At 38.8% G+C, this 21995-nt stretch overlaps 1 protein-coding gene across 2 annotated transcripts in view; it reads right to left on the reverse strand.

The window, feature by feature from the left end:
- Positions 1-20018, reverse strand: part of SACS (sacsin molecular chaperone) — a 59117-nt gene extending 39099 nt beyond the window's left edge. For both annotated transcript variants that reach the window (XM_071735812.1, XM_071735794.1), the window contains exons 1-2: positions 19797-20018; positions 4259-4776 (exon numbers count right to left, since the gene is read on the reverse strand). In XM_071735812.1, coding sequence (XP_071591913.1) covers positions 4259-4281 — 23 coding nt within the window. In that variant the 5' untranslated portion in view covers positions 4282-4776; positions 19797-20018. The remainder of the gene's footprint in view (positions 1-4258; positions 4777-19796) is intronic.
- Between the last annotated feature and the right edge of the window lie 1977 nt (positions 20019-21995).

Consider the following 21995-nt stretch of genomic DNA (forward strand, 5'->3'; position numbering starts at 1 on the left):
TATTAGGAAACTTCTTTTCACTCTAAGGGTGGTCAAACATTGGAATAGTCTGCCCAGGGCAGTGGTGGAGTCACCATCCCTGGAGGTATTTAAATGATGTGGACCTGGTCCTAATGTACATAGTTGAGTGGTCAGCTTACAGTGCTGGTCAAAGGTTGGACTGGATGATCTTGAAGGTCTCTTCCAACCAAAAATATTCTGTGGTTCTGTGAAATATAAAATCCTCAATTCTCTTTAGAGAATTACATTAGGAGGGACTACAATGTTGCAAGAACTGCTGTTGGCATACATCGTTTAATAAACAATACTTTAAAATTACTGGTGAGGTTTTCTTAAAGCCTTTGGTGCCAGATTTAGAACACTCACTTTAACCTTGAAACATCAGAAAAGCAGAGGCTAAATCTGCAAACTTATTTCAGTCCCTAATGTAGGTTCCTAAATACCATAATGAATCCAGGCCTTAGGTTTTTGCCTCCGTTTAGGATACACAGTAATCAGCTTGTCAAAATTATTTTTTTCCTTAGTACTTTAAGATGGTTTTTTTTTCTTCATTCTTCCTACTTAATGAAGCTATTATCTTTCTATATAAGTGATGAAAATCCACTCAATAGCTAAAATAAGATCAGCAGTCCCAGACTACACATACATTAAACATCTTAAGAAGTATTACTCTATCTCTATTGCTTATGAATACTGTTTCTAATATTGCTTCTAAATCATACTCTAATGTGTCATAATATTTGTAAGCATCAGTGAATGGAGCCTTATGTCTTTGGAGAAAATTAGAATATCAAACAGAAAGAAGTACAACTTAAGAAAATTGCAAATCTTAAGAAAATCCACAACTTCAAGCACCCTTACAAGTATCTCTATATCCGATAGTGAATGATAACCAGTAATACCCTGTCAGATACTCCTTGCACTTCACTAGCTCTCAGTCAGTTCTCCTTCTTCATAACAGAGTTTTATACAGAAATACAAGCAACAATTTATCCTTCAGGCAACAGAAGGATGAGTGGCACAGATGAAGAAACGTGAGCCATATAAAAAAAACCAGTGGGAGGGGAGGAAAAGAGGAAGAAATGACAGAACATCCTCTTCTGGGAAAACACAGAGAAGTGAAAGGGATTCCTGGGTTACATGACAAGTCCAGTCACACAACTGTAATAGCAGCAATTAGACACCACTTCAAACACTACCTCATACACAAGAGTTGCAGAATCATTCCTGGGGAATCAGAGGCTGTATGTGCATGTCCTTTCCTACATAAAGCAGCTATCAAGTACTTCCACCTTACATACCCCCATTGCATTTCACTCTTATTTCCAATTTACTGGTGGAACTTCTTACATAATTGCCCCTTCCCCTGGTTCAGATGGTATTACCCAGGTAAAAAAATTACTGCTGTTTGGATTGTTTGAGCTAATTTTATGGAGCTGAGACAAAAAGCACAAGTCATCTGCAGCATGCAGGGTGTGTTAACCTGTTGCTTCAGCAAAGTTAAGACATAAAGACATCTTAACTGCTTCTAGTGGATCATAGAACTTCCACTAGTTGGGATAAGGGTGCTTTTGAAAATGTCATCAGTGTTTTTTACATCTTTGTCAGTGTGCTAGGACAGATATGGGATGCCCCTTGTGTACCTTTGCATATTTGGACACAAGAGAAGCAAAAATCTAGAAGTCAAGGGAGTTTTCTACAAAACTTAAGGAAAATAAAATGGGGAATATAAAACCTATAGAGGTTACAGAGCAGATTTTTAAAACGTACTGCAGACTGCATGCTTACTTATGATGCATATGTATTCATGTTTACCCATACACACTCATGGAAAGAGTTGATTAAGTACACAGTGTCTATTATTATAATATGGGTACAATCTCTATTGAAATAAGGGTATGATAAGTGCAAAAGTTGTGTTAACTTCTCTTCAATCAGCCTACTTTTGCCTGTCTTGAATAGAAGCAAGCAAGCTGGAAAAAAAAAAAAAAAACTGCAGCAAGAAAGGATTTCACTGTCAGCGAAGACTGGAGTTGCAGCTGATGGCTTGTGGCAACTAAAACTGCACTGTGGCTGTACCCACTCTCTCCTATCATGGACCACTTTAAAGCACTTCAGTACCCTAAGATTTTTGTAGATGCATAGTAACCAGATGAACTGCAGCATGTGCTTAACACAAACTAACATTGCAGCAAAACCTATCTATCTAGAATGCAATCAATCAAGACTTTATGGAGAGGTTCATGTTACTTAGCAAAAAAAAGGGGGTTTTTAGTATTTGTGTTGCATATGCATGCTGGTAGGATGAGGTATAAGTATGGGAAATGAAGGAAATTGCACCCCTATTACCATTAATTAACTGAATTGTACTAAATATAATGAAGGGAAGAGTTTTAAAGCTTCAAAAGCTGGAAAGAAACTTTGTACTTTAGCTAATGTTTTTTAATATATTGCATAAACTCCACAAAGGTCCAGCTGGGAGCACAGTCTTGTTATTGTAGACACTGTACAAACAAAATTAAAAGCATAAACTCAGCCCTGCCCCCTAAAGCATCTGTTTGCAGTGGACTAAGGATATGTTGGAGAAAGGGCATACATCAAAATCTGAGAATCAAACTAACTTCGTGCAACATGACAGGGGCAAAAGAGACTTCTAAAACTGTGATATTTTCTTCAAGTTAGGTATCTAAAGCCCTAATTTTAAACAGATTTGAAAATTGATACTTGACTACCATTAAAGGTAGGTAGGTGTATCAATATTAAAGCTGAAGCTCAGGTAAAAATACTTTGAGATCAATATTTTTGTTGTACCTGATTGACACTGGAATAAAAAAAAATCCACTGGGGATTCTGAAATACCAATACATAGACTAATGAAAACTCTGTTGAACTGAGACTTACATAAAAAACCTATGCAATTGCATGGAACCAAATGAGTAGAAATCCCTATATAGCTGACATGACAGGATATTTGCCATTTATGATCTTGATGGAACAAAACCCATAATTCGATAGAATCCAGGAATGTCAGTATTGAAATATAGAATTGTAGTTTGTTGGAAGCACAAATAATGCTCTCTGCAAGACATCTGCTTTTAGCAGAGCAGATTGAGCAATTCAGATGTGAAAGTCAAGTTTGTGTCAGATCTTTTTGCCTTTCCCAGCTCTGAAGCCTGATGTATTCAGTCCCACCTTTGCCCAGTGTACAGTCTCCAGCTTGAACACTGTCCCTACAGCTCAATCTAGGACAATCCATACTTTCCAGCTCTTGACCCTGACAGTTCTTCCTGTTTCATGTCTGCTCCGGTTTCAGTCCTTGATGCCAACAAAGCTGACCAGCAGACTAAAGGCTAGGTCTTTACAGGAGACCTTCATGTCTTACTGGATTATAGAAGAGCTTGCTGCAGGGCTTACGTGTGCAATGCTAGACCATAGAGATTTCCATGTGTAAAAAATTTTAATTAGAAGGACCTTGTTAATTGATCTAGAAGAAAAAAAGAGAGATTCAAATCCCCAAATTTTCTATCCTACAGTCACCCTGCAATAGAAATCCTTACATTTCATGAATTTTCACAAAATTACCCAGACAGCCAGCAGAACAAACACTGAAACAAAGTCAGCTGTTGCTCATAATGACTTTCTAAAATCAGCTGCCTTCATTCATAGGAAAAAGCAGAGGCTATGCCTTAAAGTTGCTCAGCAGTGAGGATCCTGCAGATTGCAAGGCTGTAAGGTAAGGGCAGTTTGGTGTCTTCATCAGGCCCATTGACAGCAAATAATAACACTTCTTATTACAATGTAACATCCAAAATAGCATTTATCTCACAAGATTTGTTTAGACACCGTTCACACGAGGAACTGAGCTAGATTTTGCATTCCTCCCAGTAAATCAGTGTGTTGACTTCAAAGTTAGGCAAGTGCAGGAAACCTTCCACTTTCTTTTAAAAAAAATGCCATAGTGAATATAGATTGTACATGTAAATCGAAAGTTAGACTACTCATGGGAGTGATTAATTTTTTCAACTTGTTATCATTAATTCCACAGAGAAAATTCATAAGTAAATGCAGCAAAGTCTGACAGCTGTGTATGATTTTGTAACTTGATAAATTAATTTTACCTCTGAGAGTAGCAATTTTTTACAAGCAGTAGGCAAGCTTCAGACCCAGTCTTTAACTTACTGACCATTTGGGTTTGAGCAAGAACATGTCAGTCTAACAGAAAATTCTTTCAGGAGAAAGAATGTTTTTTTTTTTTTACCTGTTCTTGTCCTCAATCTTCATTGTCTTGTTTTCTTTGATACCTTTGGGATAGGAACATGGAGCCAATATTGCATTTATTATTTTTCAATCTTCTTTGCTCTGGGGCTCAACATCTCTTCAATGAGCACTGGGAAGCCCAAGCACGTGAAACAATTCAGCGTTCACTCCATCCCTGAAATCCCAAAGGGTGCTTCACCATATGCTACTTTTCAAGTTTTCTTTTAAAGTCACTTGCTTAATTGTTCACAGAAGTCCATTCTCTTATAATCAGGAATTAATAGGATATGACTCAGAAAGCAAGGAGGTCTTGTGTAGTTTCTTGAACTAAGTTCAGGGTATGTTCTTGTGCACTTGATTTATATTTGTCATCTAGAGGAGAAGTGGAATTCTGAAAGCTGCTGTTTCTTCCTTTTATTCCTAGAAGCAGGCACAGTTGGAGGAGTATTTTTAAGGGCCAGTCTGACTTTTTTCCCTCACTCCTGCTAGAAGACACTTCTTAACATCAGCTCAGGAGTTCTGGAAGAGACGTGAGAAAAGAGGTGGACTGTTAATACAAAACAGAATGAACTGGAGGGTATGCAAAAATCATGTCCTCTGAGGGAACAATTGCAGTACTAGTATTGAGTCATGATACTAATTATAAACTGCCTTTTGCATTACAGTATTTTTAAGCACACAGAGAACTGAAAAAGACCAGTGAGGTTTCCTACTTCTCCCCCAAATACAATATGGTACGATCAGTACAATAACAAACACACGTAGCTGTAAGTATGCTAAATAAATAAGCAAGTTTTCTGTTCTTTATTTGCAGCAGTATCTGCTTAAGAGCAAAAAAATCAGCTCTAGGATATATATTAGAGTCTTGACATAATACTATGCCATCAAGTAAAATAACAGGATGGGCAGAACATTTATGGAGAAGGAGTTTGCCCTTTTATTCAAATGGTTTTCAGTGAAGAAGAGATTAACTAGCTCACAATGACTTTCCATAGGGAAGATTCAAAGTCTTCCCAGTTATTCCCCACTCCCAGCTATATAGATCAAGATCTACTCTGGGCTGCACATACATTCAGGAACTATTTCCTTCAAGCTGACACAAAGAATTTTTGTGGCACCAGAATAGTGTATAAGTGAGGCAAGGCATGTGCCATCAAGCAGGAGGAAATGTTTAATTCCATATACATATTAAGTTACTCCCCTAGGAAGATATGTTTGGGAGAGCTGGGAGGGTGACAGAGGGGTTCTATAATTGTTCTGCCTCTGTGCAAATAAATGTAAATTCTTTTCTGAACCTCTGATGGTGTTGGCAAGTCTTTTGATAATTTGTAGTTACATATGTTCCTCTTCAAACAACAGTGGAGAGACATTCTTTCCTGACCCAGACAGGGAAACAACTATAGTTATATTGCAAAATGTGAATTAGTTTACTATGTATGATACTGAAATACAAATAATAGGAAATGAAGAAGGGTAGAATTTGTGGCTTGAGTTTATTTATTAATACTTAGGGATTTAGCTACTCCATTTTTAAATGATATATCAAACTATGTAGTCTGAAGATGAATTCTGAAGGCTTGTTTACTGTGAAAAGCATCACAGAGAATATAACTTAGCATAATGTGCTACTAAATGGCTTCAATATTTATTTGGCTTTCTACAGATGCTAAAATGTGTATCTACTGTGGAATCCAAAGAAAAGTTCCACACTTTAGTCATACTTAAATAATCCAGACAGCAAACAGCCATGCAAATCCATCCTCATTTACCCAGCTATGAATGATTCCATAGAGAGTAAAACCTTCTCAGCCCTGCTGCCTACTGGAATGCAGCTGGGAGTGGAGCATCAAGGAGAAACATTTTGGCTCCTTGCACTCCTTGGTGCAGCCATAGTTGGAAGTCCTCGTCACTTTATGCTGTTTCCCCTAAAACACCATTAGTAAAGTCACACGTCAAAAATGTTTTAAGTTATTTGAGCAGCTTCAATTGTCTTGGGGAAGGAAAAAGAAAAAATAGTTTTATAATAGGAATCTAATTATTAGTTTAGGAGAGAGTGTCTCTAATTAGTGAGTGACACACTTTCTCAAACTGCATTCTATTTCAGTTGGCCTTTCAAAGATTGTCCTTTATTATGTTGCTGTGGGGAAGCTTTTTAACTCACTGCAATTTTGTGCATGATTTCACACATAGGATTGTACATAACTTGCATGCTGACAAGTGGGCAGGGTGATACAGATATTGATATATAGATTTTATTTATTTTACTGGGGGGAAATGTTGATGGTTAGGCATGGTGATCTTAGGGGTCTTTTCCCACTGTGACAATGTTGTGATTCTGTGCCAAGACTCTAGTTATATCCATTATTTTAGTAAGTCAGTAATTGATGTATTTGTCCCAGGAGACTGAAAAGCCCCTTGTTTCCAAAGAATTGATATATTACTTGCTCTTGACACACAGCAGGAAAATAAGTATATCTTCTAGGAATTTTGACAATGACACCTTTACCAGAAAGCGGGTAGGTCTTAAGTACCTGAAAGCAGCCTAATTATTAATTCAATGCTTAGCAGAAGAGCAAGTTACATCACAGCATGAAGTGACATCTCTACACTGGCAAATTATTCTGGTAGTCCTCAAAGGAACTTGGTCTTGCCAGTATGGGCATGACCCAAGGGTGTTTTCTGTTTGCTAGCAGATCACATTACAATCCTTAAAGGGTTCTGACAGGGTAATCTCTATGTTGTCTTCCATGGTAAGAAAGAGAGCCAACTTGGCTGCCAGCTACCAGATTCAGACAGATCCTGGCACTCTAACTTTCTGACTTCACACTTCCTCAGTGCCGAAAGTTACATTATAACTTGAGAACTTTGTCATTTAATTCAGTAGTATTGATAGAATCATAAATCTTCTGGGGAAAAAAGTTACAGCCATTGCCTATACCAATTTTCTACTGTGGGATCTACTAATTTTTAAAGGGAGGCACCTTTTGTTGGAGCAGTTTATGTCTATCTTTGTCTGAATTTTGGTGGGGCAGGCTTAATAGTCAACATGCAAAAATAATCTTCAGTTTTGTGGATGCCTGTGATTAGCTGTAGGGATGAAGCCACAGGCATGGGTCCTAGTGCATAGCTATGCAAATACTTAATTTTGCTTGCAAGTCCGGCACAAAACCATTGATCACAAGGCCATTATGTCTTATGCTGACTTCTGTTGGAATAAACAAGAGCAGAGCAACAGGAGGTGTGCATCCTCAAGCAGCAGAGCTGTAGTACAGCACAGCACCAGATCAAGCAGAGCTGACAAGAGGTGTAGCACACCTGGGTCACTGGTGGGATGTGCACAGCAAAGGTACCCTGTCCATCTGCTGCAGTCACGAATCACTGTGGTTATACCACGCATTTCTCTTCAAGGTCTAAGGATACACCATGGCTCAATTGCTTCACACTCATCATTGCTCTTTGCTGTGCCACAGAAACACCGTCTGTATGTAAAGGGGCTGAGGGAAAACTTTTTTGTTTTAGAACATTTCACTCTTCCCCCAGATGCTTCCTTATTGAACTGTAAGTTGAATGAAAGAATACAACTCATATCTCATGGTTATGACATCAGTTTAGTTTTACCAACAAAATTTTGGTATTTGTTTTACCAGCAAATACAGGGAGATGTACCTTGTGATACATACTAAACACTTGCATTCCTCTATACTAAACCTGTGAGCATGAGAAAAACATCTCCACTGTTTCACTAAAATCTTGAACTAAAAGATTTATGGAGGCAGATTTATGGATTTATGAGATTTATGAGGCCGAAGCATATGACAGGTTTAATTCTCACAATGAAAAGCCCACTCCATGAAATGGCAGCACTAAGTCTGAAGGAGCCTGGAGCACACTCACCATGGCTGTAACCAGACCTGCTGCACAAAATGGACTGGCAGTGCTTTGAGCTGCTACACAGTCAACTTTAACACTACATCTTCATATGGACTCTAGCACTCACACTATTGCACATTAAGAACATAATACTCTGTGTATATGCAGAATGAGATACAGAATCTTGTACAGAAATACTGCTTTTTCAGGACCAAGTCTTGTTTGTGCCTGCCCCTTCCAAGGACACACCAGCAATAGATAGAAAAGCAGTTATCCATCTTAGATCCGTAACACCATAGATTCCTAGAACAACAGAAAGTTTGATAAACAAAAAAATTCCCAGCTAAACTTGAGCTGATGGATACATGCCACGTGGGGAGTGGGGGGAGCTAAAACCACAGAAAACTGTCAAGCTAATGACAATCAGGAAATGTATTTAACCTTCACTGCATGAACCAGGTACCCAAACAGATATTTGATAGACTGTGATGACATCCAATGTACCACTGTTCTAATTTCCAGCCCATCTGTAGTGATGAAGGGAAGGGTAAATTCTTCGTGATCCCTTCAGGGACCAATGGATATCCAGAAATATGGATCGTGGTTCAATCTGAGTGATCCAGTAACCTCCTCCAGAACTGACCTGTCAGATACCAAATATATGCCTGTATATACTTATACTAATCACTGTCTTTGAATGTTTTCTTTTGGACTTGGGGAGATTCCATTTGAACTTTCAGGACAATCAGACATTGGAATGCTCTCCCAGGGGAAGTGGTGGATTCAACAACAATATTAGAAGGGTTGAACCAGATTATCCTTGGGGTCCCTTCCAACTTGACATTCTATGATTCTATGATATGATACTATGATTCTCTGACTTCTCTACCTGCTCAAAGGCAAAATCCTGAAACAGGATGATTTGTCTCAGAGACTATTGTACTTTTTTTTTTTCTTCCCAACAAACAAACAAATAAATAAATAAAATTGCAATATGTATTTTCAAGAATGAGGTTAAGATAACTGGAATAAAAAATAGGTCCTGTGCCAACTTCATCCATTTCTTTCTCAAAGGAACAAAGGTAACACAATTCTCACCAAGCAAACATGTGTAACACATTATTTGTGATATTTCAGTTACAGAAAAGATGACTCAAAAACTATGCAACAATATGAAAGCTCCAAATTTATTAGTAATAATATGACTAACAGATTGACTCTGTGGTATTCAAATTATCCTACAGTAATTGTCTGGGACTGCATGGTTGAATTATGCAGAAAGAATCCTTTCATGAAATTCTGATGAAACTTAGATACCAGATTAAAATATCTCCAAGTGGTTTCTCAACAATACATAGCAGCTTCATAAAAAGGCTTTAAAAACCCAAAACTGAGGGAAAGAGCCATGTGGTTAAAACCTCACTGCTGTTCTGCAGAAACTTGGAGATTTTAAGACCTCTCTTCTGAGAAAGAAAGCAGTGGATGACCCACAAAAGAACCAGCAGAAAGAGAATCATTTGTGTGTAGTTAGTTCTGACCATTCAATAGTTTTCCAATGAAATGGGAAACTGAGGCTGTCCATAGTACAGAAACCAGAATGGAGAAACCTAAAGAGGTCTGCAGTCACAAACATATGAACAATGGGACTATGAAGCAGAGAAAAAATATCAGGAATATGGGTTATGACTTGACTGCACACTATGATGCCAGCTTAATTGATAAGAGAGTTCTTAATTGTACAGAGTACATTAAGACTGACCTGAACACTGGGCAAAATGCAGCTACATAATTTCTAATATCTGAGCTAATCTGGACCATCCACTGTAGCAATACAACTATGCAGACTTGCCAATACAAGAATTTCTAAATTATCTAACAGTGGGATGTCAGTCTCATGAGTTCCTGATGAGAAACCAGGTGAAGGGCAGGACAGGAATTGAGCCCTTGTATATAAAACACTAACATTTCAGAATAATTATGCCAGCAGCCATTTCTCTTAAAGTCAGTCCTTGTAACTGATACAGGGATGGAAGTTGATTGGCCAAATATTCTGAAAATGCAATTCCCCAGGGGGGAGTGAGTACTTTTACATTTTCCTTCTCTTTGTATTTCTCTTAATTGGATTTTGTTTGGATTTCTAAAGTGATATTTTTTAGCTACAAAGATATCTCCCCACAGCAATTTTCTTCAAGAATAACCTGAAAAACTCACAACTTGTAATGTTACTGATGACCGAAAACCAAGGAAAACCAAATATCCTTCATGGTTACAACAAGGCACTATGCAGTTCTGTCCACAAGAGACCATTAGCACAGGCACATGAAATGCCTGAAGTGCATTTTGCAGGAATGCACTGAAGATGAAACAATAAATTAACTTATTTTGAAGATGAACTTGGGAAGAATATTTATTTAGCAGAAAGCTATGCCCTAGATTCTGAATACCTAATCTTGGTATCTCAATCTCAAACCACCTCTTTTCTCACCTACCTTGTAAACTACTTTCAGGCAGTTCAGGCTTAAGTACACTGAAACAGTATAAAACTTGTGTTGCTATTTGTTTTAGATAAGCACAAATAATTAAGTCTTTGTCTATATTCAGATGTCTAAAGCATAAAAAATATACTTAGGAAAATTTCTCACTTATTAAGTAAATCAAACTCAGAATAACTATTATAAGTGATACAGACATATGGAACATTATCCTTCCGCACAATATTTTAAAAATAATATCTAATTTTCTTTCCTGTGAATATAGGTTTACCTATATTAAAATTTTCCTACTGATCTTACTTCAGCATTTAAATTGAGAGCAGATGGGTTCAGTTCTTTAGACAAAAATGTCTTCAGTCAGTAAAATGAATTGATACTTGGTTTAGGCATCACTGCTCCCTGAACTCAGTGTTACTGATACCTGTACTTGCTGCCTTTTCTAACCCAGCATCTTTCTCTTTGACCACTTTTCAGCACAGATGGCTGGGAAGGAAGGATATTAGCCTGCTGGTAGAAGCAATTGTGTTCTTAGTTGCACTTTCTGTCTTTTAAGGACAACTCAGGGTCTTTTTCATTATGATTCCTAAGATTGCAGTGAAGATTGGAAAACATTTCTTATCGCTGTTATTTTCAGTTGCTGAGAATCAAAGCTGTTTCGAATACTGATTTTTTTTTCTTTCATCAAACCAGTATTTGTTATTAGATAGAGGTTCCTTCTTTTGTTAACAGATACTTGAAATCAGGCAAGGTTGTTACTCACAAAACACTGCCCTGCATCAGATATACCTAAACACAGTTTATTTATTGTGTGAATGTATTTTGCAGTACTTTAAGGTTTGAGAGAGTCTGAAATTCTAAGATGTACAACTCAGAAATATGCATTTGAGTGATAAAAACATGACAAGGAAATTTCAAGTGTACAGTTAGGGAATATTGCCAGTTCTTCCATGGAGGGGAAGATAAGCAGCTTTCCAAGGAGCATTCAGGAAGCCAAGACCCCTCCTAATGCATATCCTTTCCTCAATTTCTATTGCAAAGCACCTTTTCTCATGTTTAATTACTAAAAAGCTTACTATGAGATAATCTTGATAACATCATGAATCTTTCAAGTCATTCTCTCCTTCAGGAGGCATGAGATAACCAGACAATCCTGGTTTGAGGGATCTCCAGGTAAGACAACTGTGTATTCCTGACATAACTGCATCTGAAGAAACAGAGCTCTGTTTCATGTTAGGGACCTTCACAGAAGTTTTGGCACTGCAGATTGTGTGCATTGCACCACTTCACTGAATGAGGCCTCTCCTACACTGCAACAGCTTCCAAAGGATTTCTGGGCACAGTTTAAGATAAGATGTTTTTTACTCAGAAGCCTCATGCACACCCTATAACAGAGGAAATGTAATAGAGGCAAGTAGCATTCACTTTGATTTTTAACATTCAATACAGGGACCAATATTGCATGAATAGTAGGAAAAAAAAAAACTACAAACATGCAGAAACTGAAATTCCCTAACTGAGGTAAAGTTAACTCATTTTATTTGGAAGAAACTAAATTATCTTAGTCCAAGAATTCTAGAACCCAAAATTGCAATGTTAGTAGGAACTAGGTTTAATAAAAGAGTTGAGTATATGAGTGGAAAAAGTGGTCTGGGCAACTACAGATCCATTGGATCTGTTCTAAGATCCGTTGATGTTGCAACATCAATAATGTGCAAGGCTTTAGAAAGGAAAGATGAATTAAAGACATGACAGCAAATGCAAAATCAGTTAAAATATAACAAGCAATGCAAAATCAACCTAATAAATTTAATTTTAAAATATTTTCCAGAGAAAGAATGGCATAAATCTCATCTTGTGAAGTTTAGAAACACTGACCACACTGAAAACTATCAGTTAAGCAAGAGATGGAAATTATTACAATAATGATAGATACAGAACCAGCTCTGTGGCAGATGATTATAAGAAACTAATTCGAGTTCCCCAGGGACATGACTTGAAACCACAGGGACAGCCAAAGGAATCAGCCTGTTCTCTTAGCAGAGAGTAAGAGAAACTGATCTTTTTAGCCAAAGAAGAATGGAAGAAAAGATTGCAAAGAAAATGTGAGATTATACTTTGTAAATCTATTAGGCAACCGAGCAAAGGAAAAGAAGTCCTGTTTAACCTATCAGATCCTGTGAGTACAAACATTTACAGATTTAAATTGTCCCAGAAGAAAACTGAGCCTAGAGAGGGAAAAATTAATCATAAAAGCAATGAGATCCTCAGGCAGCCCTCCAAAAGGAGATACAAGCAGAGAAATGTGTCAGTTTTGGAGACTGATCAGCTTTCTTCCAAAAATAGGCTCTCAGAGCCTATTACATCAGGGCACTGTTCTCTTCCAGGAGATTCCTTGTAACCCCACAGAGCTCCTCTGTGCACAGCCTGTTAGCAGGCCATGGAGTTGCCATAGCACTGAAATAGCTGAAAGATTGTCCATTTTCAATACTTCATTTCCCAGGTAGAGTTCTCTAAGATATTTTTATGAGGACAGTCATGAGGAAAGGCAGGGAAGAGATAAAGGCAACTACAATTTCCTTCCTTCCTGTTAGTGCAAGCTGTTAGGGATATACAGCCACAGTATGTGATGTGGTTTCAGACATCATCCTCGTCATCCTCACTTGATTTAGATCAGCATGTAGTAACCTCTGAACTAATGTGGTGCAGAAGTGAGATTCAATTGAAAAAGCCAACAAGGAAACATGAGAGAATGTCATTATTAGCCAGCCAAAAAGAAAGATCATATTCATGGTACTAGAGAAGAGCATGCATGAGAATGGCAAAGACTTTGAAAGTAAGGACAGGCAGCTCATGCTTGATTCTTTGGAAAAGAAAAGAATCAATAAAGGCATAGAGCAAGGCAGCCTTACTCTGGTGGCTAGTCAGGAAAATAATTTGCTCAACAGTATATGAGTCAGTAACAGTAGTGCAAGGCTAACTACAAAAGCAAAGGATGCTGTGTTACTAAAGATTTAGGACAGACAGAAAATTCACTTTATACAACACCATAAAGTCAGAAAGCAGGAGGGTTAAGAAGAGGTCCCATCCTGCACATAAAAGACCATTTACATTTACAGAAATTTATATTAGCCTTAAGACCAGGTGGACAGTGTCTCTCTTTCCATCTTGGAAACATACATGGTCCTGAGGTGGTGTCTATGCTGCTCCAGCCCTCTGCCCCAAAAGTAGGACTGGTCCGCAGTCAGAGTGCTGCATATTGACTTACATGTGCCCAAGCCAAAACTTGGGTAGATTTGGGCCATGCACCCAGTGCATACCCTTGCTCCTGGGTGCCTGTGCCCCATGTGACATTCCTGTGGCCTTTCCAGACTTGTGGGAGTTTTGAGGGAATGGTAAGGTTCTTAGGTCAAAAGGCCTGAAATACTGATGGTTAGGTTGTGTAAAAATGGTACTTCTGTAGCATAAAGTCACTACAACAGGCTTAATGCTGTATGCCTCCATAATTCATGTCATGGAGAGGGGCAGGCCCATAAGCAAAAAGTGGGGAATATCTCGCAGGCTGTCTTCTTTCTCCAGGACACTTCCACATGGGAACCAGAAAAATCTTCTTGCAAAGTACAGGGAGCTGTTTCAGAAACAGAATAAAAAGTGAGACAAGCTCAGATGAGTGCTATTCATCTTCCTGGCAAAGGGTGTTATTCAGACCAACAAATAAACACTTCTGCAGTGTTTATTGCACGGCCAAATTTTATTTTCAGTTACTAATATTAATAAAAAATAAATACATTATCTTTCTGCTCCTCTGTTTCTCCAAGCCTACAGTTTTTATAGAAGCAGCAGGAAGATGCTCTTAAGATCACTACTTACTTATAAGAGTATGGCTAGAGTTTGACAGACATGACCAGAAGTGTTTTCATCTCTATGCCATTTGTCAGCTAAAATACATGACAAATGGTGTGGCATTTTCTGTCTATGACTAGTATGCTTTTAAGCAGGGAATTAATCTATATGAATTTCTTCCTAAGTAGGGGGGGTTGTCTCTAAACCGGGACACACTATGCTGAAAATTTTCACCTAGGAAAGCCAAGTATTGCAGAAGCAAGGAGATTAACAGAGATTTGGTTTGACATGGCTCAATATTTTAAAAGTTGAGACAAATTTACTCCTTTGCTCTTGCTGCAAAGCAGTGTGAAAGCTCCGAAATGCAGCCTGTTTGTTTAGCAGGTCTAATTGACATCAGCAACTGTTATTGAAAGAGATTGTTAGAGGAACTCTGACAAGATTTAGTGCTCCTCTGATTTGACATCTCTTCCTTTACAACCACCTATATTAAGCAGCAGGGGTAATCATAAAGCTGCATTCCTGAGCGTCTGCAGAGTGTTTTGAACTACTTGATTAGACAGCACCTCATTAGTCAAAATTATGATTAATGAGAAGCTTATAACAGCAACCTCTCTCTGCGAGCAACAGAAAGGAGAAGCACATTTAAGATTGGAGTTGCTAGATTAATAACTAATAAATGAAGCTCCACTGAAAGGGTACTTGTAAGATTGTTATATTGTGTATTTTAGGTTGACCAAATGTTTTTTGTTCTGTTATTTCTGTCTTGGTTTTGTGTTGTTTTGCTTTGCTTTATTTTGCTTTGTTTTAATAAAACTTCAAGAGATTATTGCCATTCCTCTTAAACAAAGTAGTGGTTTGCATGATGATGGGGTACCAGAGATGAGGGTGAAGGGACAAGCAGGAGCCCCTGGGATCAATAGAAACAACTGAGAGCCATTTGGCTACTCCATTATGTTCCATAAAGCAAGCTGGTGCCTTTTCCATCCAGCTATAACACTGATCCATTAGAGAAAGAGGAGAAATGGTCTTTTTCCTTTATTATTTATAAGACAGGGAAGGCACAACTTTTCTGACATCATCCTCATCACAGCGCATAAGAAAGTGAAATAAATCAGTCTTGTGGGCTCTCAGAAGAGACTGAAAAGCTCTTCCAGACCTCATGATCCATTTTTATGCAGTAGGAGAATGCTCTCTAACATATGCAACCAAATAATTTATTGTATGTAATTGTGTATGTTCCAAAGTGATGAGTTTCCACACCACTGTTGGCATCTGGGGAAAGTCCCCATGTACATGTACATACATTGTGCAAACCTCAACCAACCAATATGATTTGAAGAGATGTATTTAGCATTGACAGGAGAAGCCAAAGGAAGCCTGAAAGTGCTTTAGGTTCTTAACTCTTAAATCTAATTTGCTGTGGTGGATCAACACTGTTAGGCTGGGATACTGCATGGCACAGGGTTGGGCAGGGTAGCACAAGCCTATGCCTAGAGCCAAGTGTTTGCAATGCCAGTCCAAAATGAACACGAAGATCATGAGGTGAAAATTACTTTTTAGCACCCGATAAGAGACTCCACGTAAAAAAACAACAAACCCTCCAGTGCACAGCCTGCTCCATGGCTTTCTGTGCACTGCTGTATCCAGAGAGCCTTGCTCAGAAAATGTTTGGTGTGGTCCCATGTAGGCAAGAGCTTGCTGCACCTCTAAGCACAAAGGAGCACAGATTATTTCGCAATACAGATTTGGAGCCAGGGCCTCCAAATTTATCCTTGGGGAGCAGGAGAAATGCAAGATGCTGCTGGAAGATTAGGGCAGAGCAGAGACACTGCTGATACAAAAAAACCTCATGAGAGGTTATCAGAAGTGGTAATTCCCATAGGAATTGGCCTGGGAAGGACAATAAGAACAATATGGAGGGAGATATTTGAGGAGGAAGAGAGAGGTTTCCAGGAGAACACTTATGGGGAAAGCACAGGTAGCATAAGCAAGGCCAGAGAGCTGAGTACTGCAATTCTCTTTCTCTCCCAACGGGTTTCCAGACATCTCCTGACATTTAAAATTTCTTTCATAGTGAGAATTATTTTATGGAACAGGACTCAGCAACAGCTGGTGCCTTCTTGTAAAGCACATCAGACCACTCTGAAGCTACTATCATGTTCTCCAGGATCTCAGCTTACATCAGTTAAAACCTAATGGTAGTTTTGCTGTTATGCTGCAAAGCTCCACCACATACCACATATAACTAACAAAAATACAGCAAGGTGAATTATCCTGTCCTAAAACAAGGTGCAGGCATCTCCTTTTGCTTCATTGAAGCTTTAACTAAAACTGGTAATTTAAATACATCATTATTTCCTTCTTCAGGAGGCCAGAGCCTTAAAGCTCTGACCTTTACTGTTTTACTGTTTTCCAACAGCTGTCTTATCTCATGTAGGTGGTGACTGACAACCAGCTGCATCATTTTCCTGTAGGATAAGAGGCCAAACCTTACCACCAAGAGGAGTCTGGGGCACATTTATACCCTCCTGAGAGGTCACCAGAGAAGCTCAAAAGGCCTGTGCCTTCGTGTCCTGAGTACAATCGTCACCTATCAGAAATGCTGCCTTATTTTGGTTTCTCCTGGGTGGAGATAGTTTCTACAGGTAAGTTTAGGGAAGACAGGTAAGCTTTATTTATTTCTAGTCTGAATTTTTTTGTGCATAAAGACACATAGGTCTTCATAGACAGTGTGAAAACTTCCTTCCTCACACTCTGTGTATCTCTATCACTACCAAAAACAGCAACCCTCCTCTACTGAGCTGGTCAAAAAGAAGATGAAAAATGATAGTATACTAGACCAGCCCATTTAAAGATTTTTTTCAAGACTGCTAGAATGCAACTATATCCATTAAAGACAAGAAAAATCTGAATATGATATACAGAAAAAATCAGCTACACCAAATGGGCACCTTGTAGTATTTCTTAGCTAAGGCAGAAAAAATAACTGTGTGTAAAATAAAAATATTGCTGAACAAATTAATGCATATTTTAGAAAACATTAAATTTTCAAAAAGATCAAATACTTCAAAATCTGACATGCAGTCTTTTAAAACTGTGTTTTTTCAAGGGTTCATAAAACTAGGCAGCTAGACACTCTTTAAACTCTTCAAGAAAATACAGTTTCATGTATTTTAACAACAAACACTCATCCAGTAATTTCAAAACTGTGTTTTTGAGAGTAGGGTCCAAGCAGCCCCAAACATTGTGAATGATAATGACCACTGGCTAATCTGGGGAATGTGGTATATCTGTGTTCCTGCAAGTACCCCTCTATTTCCATTGACTTTACAAGGAGCCTCAGTTGAGCATGATCCTAACTTGGGAATTTTAGATCCTCCATATTATTTATGAATCTGAGCCTTTTGCCATAGAGGCCATAAAAATCATGTCTGAGAAACAGGAAAGTAATTAAGAAGAGAGGGAGAAAGAAAAGGTTTTTGAACTGGCCTTGAAAACGCCAAATTCACCCCAGTATAATTCTGCTGGAAACAACAGAAGTACACAGGAGCTGAGCTTTTCCCACTGTCTTCACACAACAGTAAGCAGCCTATAAAACAATTGTATGTAATTGAATTATGTCATGGTCCTGCACATTATCAGTATGGGAAAAGAAATTCTCTATGTGGGACTGAGATTTTCTATTCTGTTTGTATTCTTATAAGGCTCTCATGACAATGCAAATGATTATTTTCTCAGCCTTTGGAAATCATGTTTCAAACCAGAGATGCTGCTTGCTGTTGGAAGGGTGACAGTACTGACAGAGGAGAGGAAGGGACAAGAGCAAGCACTGACAATACAACATCCTCAGCATTCACATTCACTGCTGGAGCACTCCCTAGGTAACAGTAATTTGTGGTAAGCTCATTAAGGGCTAAACTGTGTCTCCTGTAATTCAATTTCTGGTAGCAGGCAATAAGAAGTTGTGCAAATAAACAGCTGACAGAGCTGTAATATGAATGTGAATATGAGGTGAAGACAACTCCAAAAGCAATATTGGGAAAATTTCCCTGTGGGTTTCTCAGTGTAAGGGAGGCTCTGTCTTATGTCCCCAGTGAGGTGATCAGCATGACAGGGGCAGAAGGGTTTAGCTACTTGCAGGCAGTAGCATCAGGAGCTGCAGTACTGCCAAGTCCCAAAAGAGATGCACAAAAGAAGACTCCTCCTTGCATCATCTACTCATCCTCCTCAACACATCTGTTGTGCAGGCTGCTTGTCACAGCTGCCCCACTGTTACTTCTGCTACAGGGGTGAAATCTCCCAGGGGTTCTGCAGCAGCTGGGTAAGTACCCAGGTACAACTGCAGAGCCCATCAATAGATGACATTCTTTGTTTTAGAGCAAATTACCATGGTCTTATGCAGTATTTAGACAGATGAAAAATAATTTAATATTCTCATAAAATAACAAGGAAAATACTCATTACTTAGTTGTTTTGTCTGCTGACATGCATAGTTTTAGCTACAATATAAAAATTTTGCCTGATTACGAAAAAAAAAAACTGCTGAGAAATACAGTGCAGTAAACTTAGCCTAGCTCTGCTTTTTTGCTTGGTTTTAAAGCTGTACTAGATCATTAGGGCATATGCAGAATAAAAAGCATCAAATCGTTTGCCAAATAATGAGGCATTGGATTCCATAAGAACAAATGTTTACATTTAAAAATGTACTGCTAGAAACAGACCGAAGAAAGGAAAATGTGCATTCCTTTGAGTAATAAATCATACTTGGCACTCTCTTTGGGAGAGCTATGTTAAGAACCAGTCTCCAAATAGTAACACACAAAGCTATTGGAATTTCATAAGCTTTCTAAAACTGCATGCATAAGAAAAAATGAAGAAGGGTGATTTGGCATGAAGTAAGTTTGTGTAACAAATAATTCTAGGATTTTTTTAAAGTAAATCAGCCACAGCAGCGTGAAAAAATGTATTGTGTATCCCAGTGCTTCAAGGCAGTGCTGAAATTCAGAAAGAGGCCCTTGCACAGGGAGGGTGGTACTGCAGCAATCTGGTAGCACATCTATAAAGCAGAGCCCAGACAAGCCATCAGGGAAGAAGAACAAGCTCATGTGAAAAGTCCTATGCTTCACCCACCCTGCCAAGCAGACTGCAGCTCATCAGTCACCCAACACAGACAAGAGACACAGACAGTACAGTTATTTGCCTAAATACACTATTAAACGTGTCACAGTCAATGCTTTCTCCACCTGTAAGTGCTAAAAGCATCGGAATATCCATAAAACATCTCCCATGAACAACTGCAGTGCCCACAGGATCTGCTATTGACCTCATACTTACAGCATCTGCTGGGACAAAGCTCAGTATTTAACTATTTCTTCATAAACTGCTTCCACATGCTTGTCTGCTCGTTGTTCCACTTATTCCATTGGTTCCTTGTGTTTGCCAGCATCTGGACCACAAAATTTTCTTTTTGCCCCTCTTTTGCAAAATCAGCAGGCTGCAGAGGGCTCCGTGACCGCTGCTGCAACCCGGAGAATTCAACCAGCCCAATGCAGCACAGGCTTTAGCTCCCCCTTCCCAGCCTGGGTTTTTCATTCTTTGTCTGTGGTGTTTTTTTTTTTTAAAGAGATATGGTCCTGGCTAAGCTCAGGCTACAAATCTATGAAGTACAGGCACAGGGCAGCTGTTATATAGAGAGGGATACTGAGACAGAAAGCCAAAATGACACTTTTTGCAGAGTTGCTATTCCAGGCATAACTTATATTTGAAGTAAATATATCATTTAACAGAGCCAATTTTGGTGTTTTTTGTCATTCAAACTTACTTCCCAAAGTTTTGCTGCAGTGTTTATTCTCTTTTTGCATTTCTTTCAGCTTATACAATAGAAAGAACTGATTTTTCTATTTATTTGATTTCTGAACTATTCTGCTGTGTCAAAGAATACTTACATTCTAAAATATTTATAATTTAAAGCACTCCCCTCTGATAACCTGTGTGTGTATAGCAGCTTTAGTAAATACTTCTACTCTTCTCCTCCTGCCTCTCTCATTTACCACCAGTCTCTTGCTTATTAGGACTGTCTTAAATTAATTTCTCAGATGCTGGTTACATCAGGACTACAAAGTCCATGTGCTACCAGTAGTATCCTGAGTTTGGTTTCTCTTTTCCAGGTACCTGTTAGCACTTACTAATTTTAAAACGTAGCTCCTTATGTGCTTCACATTCATGTGAACACCTGTGTGCAAAGCAGACCTCAGAAGAATTTTCATTCTCTCACCTTACTTGCCCATGTTAACCTCTGATGTTGGTCTTCAAGAAAAACCTTGAAGCCTTTCATTTGAGAGCTCTTCTAATCTTGGCAACCCTTCTGCTTTTTACCCCATGTGTCCAGTGAGGAGTGCTGTTCATCCCCCCTGTCCAGCAACCCACTGCCACAAACACCTCCTTCCCACCCTTGAGTATTAATTTGAATTGCTGTCCCAATATAGCACTTCACAAGAGCTTCAGAACTGCCCAAAAGCATGAGATTAGGGACTTATAGGAATCTGAAACTCTCTTTTCCCCCTGCAGTCCTTGGCTGCACAAAAGATGCATTAGAATTAGCTTGTCTACAGGGTAACACCTGCAGAGGCACAGAAAAGAAATTATGACAGGAAGAAAAAACAGTGCTATTGCAGCTTGGTTCAGACAGAGGACTCCTCCTTGAAGACCTCCTGGACTTCACTATGACTCTGCTGCTTTTGGGTGAAAAAAACTGTTTTCCTGCCAATGAGCTGAGGCTGACTCCTCTCACCTTGAAGGTTAAAATAACACTGCAAATACTAAGAGCCATTTGCACTATAATATTAAAGGATACATTTAATCTTCCAAGGAAAGTAGGTCTGTTCCTTAATGCTTCATGTTCAAAGCATGTCCAATAGTAAGTTATTTGTGTTATCATAAGGCTTATATATATATATATCATATAAAGCTTAGAGTTTACTTACAAACAACTGACTGGAGGAGGCTAGAATCCTCATATTTAGTGTCCTGATCATGAAAAGTCAGGAGGCACTGAATGCAAGTAATCAACAAATCTGGCCCTTCTCTATTTCTTTTTGTAGGGCAGAAATAAAAGTAAACACATTTTTTCTGGAGATCACATCTCAGCTTTACTGAAGTTCACCATGGTCACAGTAAGAAATCCTCTCTTGAGTTCAAGTAAACAAAAGCTTATTGTAACCAGGCAGAGCAGGCTGTTTAGCCAGGAAAACACAGAGCACCAGTCTCCCAAACATTGTCCTGCTGGACAAGGTCCTTCAGCTCAATGATCTCACACAGCTGTCCTCATACTCCTAACTTTAGCTGCTGAGAGCAGGAGCCCCAGCGCGGTGGCACGCTGAGAATGACGCCTGATTCCCCAGCAGGGCACATGTGTTGGCCACAGCTGCCCAGGGCTATGCTGGCCATGTAGGTCAGTAGGGTGGCACCAGCTCAGTTTATCAATGTCAGACCCTGGAAGAAGAAAAAATCCATATAGGGGGATGGGAATGATGC

This window comes from Heliangelus exortis, chromosome 1, assembly GCF_036169615.1.
Source record: "Heliangelus exortis chromosome 1, bHelExo1.hap1, whole genome shotgun sequence".
Classification (NCBI taxonomy): domain Eukaryota; kingdom Metazoa; phylum Chordata; class Aves; order Apodiformes; family Trochilidae; genus Heliangelus; species Heliangelus exortis.